The following is an 11,235-nucleotide window of genomic DNA, read 5'->3' on the forward strand; positions in this document are numbered from 1 at the left end:
CCCCCAAAGCACCCCAAGTAGCACTCACAGGATCGGCAAGGTGCGCGCATCAAAAGGAGATGCTACTTCGTTTTTAGGACAATGCAATTCTGTGGAAGAGGCTTCAAGTAGAGAGTAGGCAAGGAATCCACAACACACAGACACACACAACTCACTCACACCTGAAGGGGCTGTTCAGCTCTCTTTCCTGTAAGGGACAAAGTGGAAGGTTTGCTTAGTTCAGGCCGGCCTTGCACGGCAGAACCCTCTCGCTGCTCTGTGTACCTGGAGCGCTTAGAGCACAGCGGCCTCTCTTTCCATCTAGGCTCAACAGCCGTGGAAACCTGTCCTTCCCTAGATTGCACAGCCCCGCAAGCTGCTGCCACGGCTATGGACGGTGTGCCAGTGAGCAAGGAAGTGCCTCAAAACCGTCCTCTTACTTGCGCGGCCTCAGCAGTGCCAACAGAGAGCTGACAGAGCACCAAATTCCTCACCCCTGGGTGCCCGTCCCAACAGAACTGGTCTCCCAGCTCTCGTGGTCCCCTTGGAGAGTCGGGGGAACACATGGGAAAGCATTTGAAGGATTTACAAAGGAGACCCAGCAGACCAGACGGTGAGCTTTTTGTTATCTTTATGAGCCCAACTGGCCACTTGCGTCATCACCAGTCATGACTCTGACTGACTTTTGACCATCCCCTAGATCAACATCACCCTCGAAAGAGCAAGATTTGCCATCTCTGTAGTTATTCCAAAGAGGGTTCCCTAACTGCGAAGGTCCTCAGTGCAAGAACATCCAGTAACATTTCCAGTAACAGCAGCCTGTCCGAGTTAACACAGCACCTTCAAGAACAAGTATTCTGAGGGGATGACAATGAACTGGAAGTTTTCCTTTAAGACTCAGGCTACTTTATCATCACTCCACATTCTCAGGCACAGGTGCGTGTGTACACGCACGCACGCGTGCACGCACACCCACCTACCCTCACCACACAACTTCATCTGTACAAATGATGACACCCTCAAGGTGTTTCTCCAACAAAAATGACACTGTGCTAGCCAGCTACTCCTGTTCGGTAATGAGAACCGTCCTGCTAATTCCTCAGCCAAATGAAGGCACATATTCCTTCAACAATCGTGCTTCTCCTCGTATATTCTGAGGTCACCGTTGCACCTTGCCGACATCCTCCGTGGAGGAGAGGCTCATGTTTACGTGCCATCTGCGAGAATTGAGTACCGATAACGGGTTTAAAATATGTCTTTCACAACCGAGTTTCTTTATGGAACCTATGCTCATGTATAAAATTTCCTCATCTATAACCTCTTAATCCACTAAATCCGGTTTCCAACTCCATCATTCACTGCACTGGCCCTTTAGAAGGTGGCCAGTGGTCAGCTGTCAATCCAACAGACGCTGGGTTGCCATGATGGCACCCTGATGTGATGCTGGGCTTCGTCAGTCACTCCTTTCCTTCTCAATAACTGAAACTTTCCTTTCCCTCGTCTTCTTCCCTCTCCACAGCCCATCTTGGCCAGCCTCTTTCCTAATTTCTTCCTCGACCAACCTTCTGAATCCTGGCCTGCTTCTTCTCTCACTGGACATGACTTCAAGGGAGGTCACTTCCACAATGCCACCCACCAACGTCCTCCACATCTTTGCCTCCAGCACACGATTCTCTTTACAGCCCCGTCCCCATACCTTCATGCTGCTACAGGACTTTTCCACAAGCAGGTTGAATTTATTATTTCTACTTATTTCCCCCAAATCTCTTTTGAACTCATTTTAGCCAATGGCACTATTATTCACTCAAGTATTTAAACCAGAAACCTGGAAGTCATTCTCAGCACCCACTTCCTAGTTGTGTGACCTTGGGCAACTGACTTAACCTCTCTCTCTCTCCCTCAGTTTCCTCATCTGTAAAATGGTTGTAAGGGTGATTGTGCAGGATGATGGAATTAACACATAAACTGCTCCGCCTGGTGTCTGGCACAGAAGGACCCCACTGTGATTATTATTTTTTTAAATTTTTAAAAAAATTTAGTTTATTTTTGGCTGTGTTGGGTCTTCGTTGCTGCACATGGGCTTTCTCTAGTTGCGGTGAGTGGAGGCTACTCTTCGTTGCGGTGTGCGGGCTTCTCACTGCAGTGGCTTCTCTTGTTGCAGGGCATGGTCTCTAGGCACGTGGGCCTCAGTAGTTGTGGCACGCAGGCTCAGTAGTTGTGGCTCGCAGGCTCTAGGGCACAGGCTCAGTAGTTGTGGTGCACGGGCTTAGCTGCTCTGCGGCACGTGGGATCTTCCTGGACCAGGGCTCGAACCCGGGGTCCCCTGCACTGGCAGGCGGATTCTTAGTCACTGTGCCACCAGGGAAGCCCTGGCTGTGATTATTTCTCTAAGCAGAGTGAGGGGGAGGAGCCCCACCTGGAGTGGCAGCAGGTGGCAGTGGTGACAGGCTGAGAGCTATAGGCAGGTGCCCCAAAATCTATGGATGGAGCTGATCTGGTGGGTGGGGACCCCAAGTAGTAAATGAGTTCCGCTTCAGATTAGTCACGGGACCTGGGACCCGCTCTCTGAACCCACAAGTGGGGTGGTCACATTCTAGTCTAGGGAGGAGAGTCAGCAGGTAGTTTATCCTCAGAACCTCCCTTCCCTGCACCTCACCCTCTCCAGGCAACAGCCTCTTCTTCCTCCTACGAAGTCCGCTCTTAGGTAACTTACTTCAGTCAGGTATATCTTAATATAAATCTTATTAAGTACACATTTGATGGGAATTTAATGCGTTTGGGGTTGGCCAGACTGGCTGCGAATCTTAGTAGCTCCACAGCTAACATCTTCTTTACAGGGTTATGTGTTTAAATGATACAATACACTATAAAACACAGGCTATGACTGTGAAATGGGAAGTTCCTTCTGTTCTCTTATACCCACGGTCAACCAAATATTCCTAAAGTAACAGCAAGTCTGGGTTTCCCTTTTTCATGTACCCTTGGCCAAATGAGCTTCCTTGACTTACTACATAATTCCGTGTACTTGTCTACAGAACAGGGATAATACTTCTCGTCGCTAACTTCGTAGGATTCTGGAAGAACGTATTTTGCACGCCGTACAAGGCTGCTATGGCAACGAAAGCCCTGTGGACCACATGTAGCCCTGACAGATTAGAATGAGAAAGACCAACCTCAGCAGAGACGCAGGGGAGCAAACCCACGCGTGTGTTACCAGTGGCATCGAAAATTGGCCCAGCCTTTCAGAAGAGAGAACTGGCATGTGTCACCAGTGCCACTGAGCTGTTTGTCCCTTTGGCTTTATTAACTCCACTCTGGGAAATGCATCCCAAAGAAATGACACCTGCTCCTTCCCCCATGCTTCAAAAAAGACATTTGCAAACTTTTTCAAAACGAAGAAATGAAGCAACCTACATTTCTTTAAAGGGACTGGGGCACCTTAACACAAAAGGATGAGGTATCATGATGTCATATCATGTCATGCTTGGTGGAGCACGCTGATGTGTGTCATGTGTGTATGGATGTGTGTTCAGTGTCGTCATCTGGAACATGGGAATCATGAGTGTACCTATCCCATGAAGCTGCGTCAGGGGGTAACAAGTTCAGGTTAGAAAAGCACTTAGAACAGTGCCCGGTACATAGGAAACTTCACTAAATGCTTCCTATTATTACTATTAATTATTATTTTACCAAAAGGGAAAAGGAATAAAGAAGAATACAAAACAGCATGTACATATCTATTAGAACAATGGTATTGGACATGAATAATTTCTAGAATAGAATCCAGAGGAGTAAAATGTTTTAGTGTTTGGTAGCTTCCCCCTCCCAACCCCCCAACTTTATTAGTTATAATTGACATGTAACACTGTACAACTTTAAGGTGTACAATGTGTTGATTTGATACACTTACATATTGCCATATGATTATTATCTAACTCGCCCATCCTGTCACATAATTACCATGTCTTTCTTGGGGAGAGAACATTTAAGACCTATTCTCTTAGCAACTTTCAAGTATATAGTTCAACACTGTTATCTACAATCACCATGCTGTACCTTAGAACTTATTCATCTTCTAACTGGAAGTTGGTACTTTTTGACCAACATCTCCCATGTCCCCCACCCCCGGCAACCACCCTTCTGCTGTTTCTACGAGTTCAGTAAGCGCCTTTTCTTCTGTAGGTTCATAATAGATCAGAAAATAGATGAATAAATATCTCCAAAGCAACCTGGCAGTTGCTATGAAGACAAGCTCAGCAATTTCCACGAAACGATTCTCTGGCTGCCACCAAGGTCACTGACTGATTTCTAAGTAAACCAACCAATCCCATGAGGACTTGGAATGCTGGAAGAGCAGCCCTGCTGGCTTTACGGCTGAAGGGCCTGAACTTGGCTGGAGCGGAACCAGGACCAATAGACGTCTCAACTGAAGTCCCCAGTTCTGTCCATTCTACCGTGTGGCACTACACTCTGTGGGGCTTCCTCCAAATTAGGGGTTTCACCCAACTTGCCACATGCTTTCTGAGTAATTCAGTAGCCAAGCATGTCCCTGGTGACGATTTCTATTTCCAACCCAAGGGAAGGGAAGACTTCACATTCTTGAGAGAGGCCCACCTTGAGTCTGCAGGATAAGATGGACATCAAATACACCTGGATACTAGTAAAGGGCACAGGGGCTATAACCGGGACCTCTTTGAGGGGATGCTGGCATTTGAAAGCAGGCCCTGGTCCAAGCACGCCTCTTTCTCCTGCCTTGACCCATGGGGGCTCCCTATCAGCTCATGCCCCTTTCTCATCCGGTCACATCCTGCAGCTGGGCTGAGGCCCTTCCCCACTGTAGAACCTTCCACTGCCTTCCCTCTGCACTTAGAATAGTATCTAAATTCCTCACCACAGCATCTGTACATGCTTTGCTCTCTATTTGAATGGCTCTTTCCTTCTGTCCTCATCCTTTCGGCCTCAGTTTGTTTTACTTCCTCAGGGAAATGGCCTTGGTTGAGGCCAGCTCTGTTGGGTAAACATTCATCCTGCATTTTTTTCTTAACACTCAGCACACATATAATGACCTGTCCCAGATCCATTTTCTGCATCGGATTAGGGAGCAGGGAGCCCTGTCCTAGTGATGTCCACTGCCCTGGTCCAGTATCAGGCATATAAGCATTTGTTGGATATATGGCCTCATAAATGAATAAATGAATGAGGAAGTGAATAAATGAATGAAGACTGAAGGGAGAGGACTAATGACTCATCTGGAATTTCAGCATTAAGCAGGGAAGGGGTGGTGTAGGGAGTTACCCCAGAAGCCTCTGAAGTTGCATCATATAGGTGACTTGGGGAGAGGTTAATACGTCCGGAAGCAAACCAGGCTCATCAAAGGCACCCTCCAGGCCTCCTGCCCGTCTGGAGGACACTCACCTGCACCATCTGTGTGGTTCTTACTGGCTGTGGTTTTCATCATTTTCTCGCTGAAGGAAAGAAAAAGAGAGTCAGCGATCCGGTTTCCCAACTGCGTCCCCCCCTCCATTCACTATGCTGAGCCATCAGCAGCGGTTAGTGAGGGTATTAAGCAATGAAGGTATTTCAGCGTCAGCACCACTACTGGCCGGGATGGAAAAGGCTTCCCAGGTGCACAGCTGAGGCACGCTCATGGCCCTCAGATGACGGAGGATGTGGATACATGTGGATGGCGGCGGCAGGCACTGCACAGTGGTCCATGAAGCCACATGCACTGGGAAGCCCATTTACCCTTCTTGGGCCAAAGAATTACCAGAAATAGACAAGCAAACAAACCATGATTCATAGAGATGCGGGTATTTTCAGCCTTGAAATGATTACAAGAAAACGATTGGAATGAATGAATGATCTTAATCATTAAAGAGAAACAGATTGAATTACTTTGAATTGGTTTGCTTTTTTTTTTTTTTTTTTTTTTTTTACCTAGATGCATCTTTGCTATTACTTGTAAGGGGCCCTTTAAAAAGCGCAGACTGAACAAGGCCAGTTAAACTGGCAATCTGTTTCTCCATGGCTTGCATCCTCTCTCTGTAAAACAAGAGAATTGTTTGTTAAAGCTTATGTTGACTTTGAGACTGGTTTGTCTAGGTGAATGATCATCTGAGGGTTATAAAAGTTCCCCTTAGCAGGCCTCCAAAGTTCACCCCAACCTGGCTTGGGGAAGCTACCGAGCCTGCAAATTCCCACTGAGCTCAAGATCTGATGGACATAGTTTAGTATTAACCCGATGACCTTACTGAAAAGACACTGGACAGACCAGCAGAGGCCTCATGGAAAACGGAAAAGCTTGGAAATAATTCTCTTTGTGCATCTTTGTGTTTTTGAGCCTTTCTGCCCTTCTTTTACTATTTGACCTCTGCACCAGGGGGACCCTAGGCCACTTCTGAGCTGTGTTCCTCCCCGCAGCTGGGAGGCTGCTGACTGACTTCGGTGTAAATGATGGAGATGTTCGTTGTGTGTTTGGAGTAAAACTTGTAGAGCCCAAGAGCAACACAAAGCGAATGTCTCTTACGAACACGGAAAAGTGTGCTTGACATCAATGTCTTCCTTGAGGGTAGAGGGTCCTCAACTCAATGTCATAGGAACCTGGGGGCTTTTACAGGATCAAGCAGGAAAACAAATACCCCTAACAACTTGGTTATCTCAAGACCTAAATAAAAACTCTTCCCAATTTTGATATTATGCACAGATACTACACCTCTCTGTTCAGGGCTCTCCGGTGCTACGCACAATTCATGTAGCTTTTGAAACTGGCTCACATTTCTGTACGTCAGACAATGGCAGTGCCAAGGAACTATTACCAGTATTCCCAATACATTATCAAATCACCACCACAGAGTGACCTCTGCTAAGGACAGCCATCACACACGCACTGGCATGTGAATTCAGTTATACCTGCTTGGTAGTTCAAGACAATAAAAGAGAAGGGAGAAGAGTCAGAACAGTGTGGACACCTGGACTGCCATTGTATCCCATCAGCAAGTGTCTAGTCCCAGCCTGAGACAGAAAAGGCACCCCATTCTTCACGGGGGTCTCAGTCCCATGGGCCTCTTGTAGTATGGGCAATGGTGATGATTCCTGGGCTACAAACAGCACTTTCAGACACTGTGGCTTTTAAATACAAGCCAACTACTTTACCTGGTACCCAACAGAAAAAGTCATGGTGGTCTGTTCTTTCACTAGAACAAAATAACTGATATGCTGGACTTCACGAGAGACGCTGTATCTGTATCTTGAACTTCATGGCAATCAAGAGGACTTTCAAGGGTAATTTTGTTCATACACAACTTTTTGGTCTTGCGTTTTGCCTTTGGAATATAACTCTTAGTGCCGTAAAAAGAACCCATTGAGATTCATTTCACAATCGCAAGCTTCTGACTTCAGAATTCCATGCATTTTCTTTAGTTTAAAATGGATGGTTGTGTCACAATACTGGGTTTCTTGGATGTAAGTCGTGCAGTCTGGAGAGTTAATGGTTGTCAACCCACTGGGGGGAAAAATTAAGTATTAATAGCATGATCTCTTTGTTCTAATAGTGTGGAAAGAAGAAATCTCAAACAGTGAGAAGAGATATGCATCTACCCGGAATGACTTTCCAAGTGTTTTCAGGCATAGCTGTGAACGCTAAACCTTTGAGCTGCAGAGCATTTTCAGTTATACGTGTATTCTTGGCGGCCTGTCTGCCATTAAGCAGTGCATTGCCAAAGAGAAAAATAAGTAAGAAATTCCACTCACGAAAGCAGGTTAGTAAATACCCATGGGAGATCCCAAGTTTATCAGACCCAAGTTGCATGGCAGCTCGGAAACGATGGGGTGGTGGCTGGTCTCCATGTGTCGGGGGTACAGACTCACACAAATGAGCTCTTGGGAAATGGACCACTTCTGGGAGGACCTGCTGAGTTCCAGGTAGAAGTTGTCCAGAACCCCCATTCTTCCCACAGTAATGCTGGAAGCCAAACTCAAGACCTTAAGAGTGGCGGAGAGCTACCCCGAGATATACGAGTTTAATGCTCTTATTCAATCCTAGGCAAATGCAAAGGATTTCATTTCTTTTAAAATGGCAGGACATTCTTAGGGTCTAGACAGCTTTGGTTAGGAAGAGGCTTAACGGGTTCTGTGACGCTGTAGTGCAGGATACGAAGGTGCGGAGACTAACTACACTCAAGAGACAATCACATTAAGAGATGTAAACAGTAGGTAAGTCCACAGATGCAGAGAATAAGCAAGAGTCTGGTGGGAGAGAAACGGCAGATGGACTCCAGTGCTGGCCTAGGCACAGTCCTGATTAGGGCTAAATCAGCGTACTCTCTGGTCCCTCTCTGGTCACCAGCTTTCATTAACTGGTCTAACAAAGGAGGGCAACAGCATTAAAAACTGAAACAAAGCACTAGAATCATTCCAGATTCAAGACATTGACCGTCAACAGATTCATCACCATGGTGAGAACTGCCAAATGGTTCAGCACAGGTGGGTCCTCTCAGAGGGGTGTCCATAGGGCTTTGTACATGCCTTTGGCATCCTCCTTGGCTCATTAGGTACTTGGCTTCTCACCCATCTTCCCCTAGACAACGGTTTTAGGATGCAGAGAAAGAAAACCCCCAAACGGCGCCCCACTCTCCTGACTACCCAGGGATGACGTTGACATAGGATGAGGGTCTGGATGCTGTAGAGCAAAAGCCCCGTGTTTAGTCCAGATATCCACACACTTGTTCTCCTTTTTGTATCTGTGAGGACAGGACTGGATGCTCCTTGGGTGGCCTCCTCCAGGCTATGTCACCGGTGGGGTCACCAGGAAGGAGACATGATCTGTCAGAACCTTGAGAGTTCGGTACACTTGAGCTTGACGGTCAAGGGAGAGCGATTCTCTCCCCCTGCTCAGGAAACAGTGCATGCCCCAGGCGCTGTGCACACGGATTGCACATGCGTGTTCCACCGTCTTGGCCAAATCCACTTCACAGAAATACAATTCTTTTGACACATGGTAATGAGAAAACTTTTTCCCTCCTGTTTAATCATCAAAGTGTTTCTGGTTTCAGGACTCATTTGAGGGAGATTATCTGATTTATAAATTCATAAATAAGATTGTCTTTCCATTTCATGGTTGGTAATCTGGAAACAATTTTATGGTTTAACTAAATTTCAGCAACTGGAAACTTAGGCAGACTTCTCCCATGATGAAATGTTATGAAGTATGTTTTAATGAGAAAGGGGAAAAAAGAGAAATGCAGTGGAAGAAGAGAAATTAAAACAACCCTGTCATTTTATTGCAGTGGCAATTTTGTACGATAATCACCAGAAGAGTAAAGATGCTTCAGTTAATTGTTGCCAGTATCGCTTGGTTTAAGGTATTCCAGGGCAGGTATAATTACTGTTGAAAAGACGGTTTAAAAGTGATTTCAGAAACCATTTTATATCATTCCATAAACCATATTTATGTGATTAGTATGTATGGTTAACTAGTCATTTAGTGTCATAAGTCGGGCTGGCTAAATGAATTTTCTCGGGGTCCAAGCATAATATTAATAAAAAATTCAAATCCAATCCAGAGAACGTGCTGATCCCAGTATTAAATTCCTGTTGCTACAACCAGCTTTCCTGCGAGCCCCATGTCTGCCTGTGAAGGTGAAGCAAAACCCAGTCTGCTCGTGGTCTGCTCTCTGTCTGCAGAGTCCAGGGAAGGGAAAAAAAAAAATCTGCATTTGGGGAGATATTTTTAGCCAGTGAGTCCATTCATACGACTTTGATTTAAGTTCTCACTTTCAATGTTTTTTGACTGGGGACTTGTCTTTGGACTGACTGAGGCCTCCTTAAGCCTGAATTAAGTCTTTATCATTGTGTATCTACGTAAGTTAATGGCTATTAAAAAACAAGTAGTATGAGAATGGAATTCCCCTATAATAAACCCCTAAGGAAATGTTTTTAAATATCCCAAAGTGCTGGGAGCTGGCTGACACCAGCCAACCAAGCTGATGTGATGAGGTCCCAAGTCCGCATTTACCTTTGTAACCAGTTACTAACTTTGGAACATGGTGGTACAGGATAGTCAGCAACCACTATAGTAACCAGGGCTGGCTTTCTGAGAGTACTTGCTAGGTGGTCCATCATTCCCTTCTAGTTCTAATATTTTGTAATTATTTTTCTGGTTCCTGCTCATTCCGTCACCTCTCTCCCCTTCAGAAAGTGATAAATGGTCAATGAGTCATCAACAAACATTTCTGAGCACTTAATATGTGCTAGGTACCATGTGAGCTGCTGTGGACGTGGCAAGTATCATCATTCTTAAGCAATGCCTGCCTTTCACAAAGTCAATTTTTTTTTCTAGGAGCAATCTAAGTGACTTAAAACCCTTTCGTCTTGGCAGTGCCGAAGGCGTTTTTCCCAGAACTTGAATAGTGAACAGGTTGAAATCTAGGCCATGCCCTTGTTTGTTCATGCCCCGATTCTTTGCTATGAGGGAAAAAAATCCAGAGTAATTGAAGACACTGTTTTTAGATGAATTCAACAGAGTACTGGAATTCAAATGATCTGAATTTGTGGTAAAGCTTTAAGGAGGACTCTGAGCCACGAGCTTTCTATTTCTGCCCAAAGGTAACCTATTGGTGAAAGAGCTGATAACTAAGGACATTCTTCTAAAAATGCCCAATAAATTTAACTTCTCATGGAAACACCTAGGTTTATTGAGGAGATATTAACAGAGTTAGTGGTAATTGCAACGGGGCTACAATGACACGTACCTCTAAATATTTCGTAGGCAACAGTAATGCCTGGGTACCACTGCATGCTCCTTGGGGATAACAACCACATCTCGCACCTTTTCTTGCATCCTCAGTCCTTAGAGCAGGACGGAGCACACAGAGGCTCATGAAGAAATATCATCTATAACCCTGAACCTTGAAGGCTGCTGTCTCTCCCCCTGCCCTCTGCTCATGGAGAAAGGAGACCAGGGCTGTTCTATCTTCCCATTGCCACTTCAATCCGTAATCTGTCCAAACCCTCAACATCTCCCCTGCTTCTGGGTTCTGAATTACTCATCCTGAAGTTCCCTACCAGCATCCAGGAAATTCCTGCACATCCCTGGATGACCTCAGCACAGGAAGTTGGCCTCCTGGCTGCCACACCCCAGGCCATGACCTTTGAGAGCTTCAACATTCGCACAAATAACCCTTTCAGAAATTTGGCACTAAGATCCCCAAGCTCTTCTTCAGACATTCTCTGACCTTAAATTCTTACTTGATACAGTTT

The 11,235-nt window shown here is 45.7% G+C and overlaps 1 protein-coding gene across 27 annotated transcripts in view; it reads right to left on the reverse strand.

The window, feature by feature from the left end:
* Positions 1-11,235, reverse strand: part of KIAA1217 (KIAA1217 ortholog) — a 324,087-nt gene that overhangs the window by 45,629 nt on the left and 267,223 nt on the right. For 22 of the 27 annotated variants that reach the window (XM_089906415.1, XM_022580507.3, XM_089906401.1 and 19 more), the window contains 2 exons: positions 5,917-6,021; positions 5,395-5,444 (listed from right to left, as the gene is read on the reverse strand). In XM_089906415.1, coding sequence (XP_089762541.1) covers positions 5,395-5,444; positions 5,917-6,021 — 155 coding nt within the window. The remainder of the gene's footprint in view (positions 1-5,394; positions 5,445-5,916; positions 6,022-11,235) is intronic. The other 5 variants (XM_022580504.3, XM_022580506.3, XM_022580493.3 and 2 more) reach the window with 1 other exon arrangement.

This window comes from Delphinapterus leucas, chromosome 2, assembly GCF_059928025.1.
Source record: "Delphinapterus leucas isolate spDelLeu-1000000601 "Yukka" chromosome 2, BTC_Dleu_Yukka2, whole genome shotgun sequence".
Classification (NCBI taxonomy): Eukaryota; Metazoa; Chordata; class Mammalia; order Artiodactyla; family Monodontidae; genus Delphinapterus; species Delphinapterus leucas.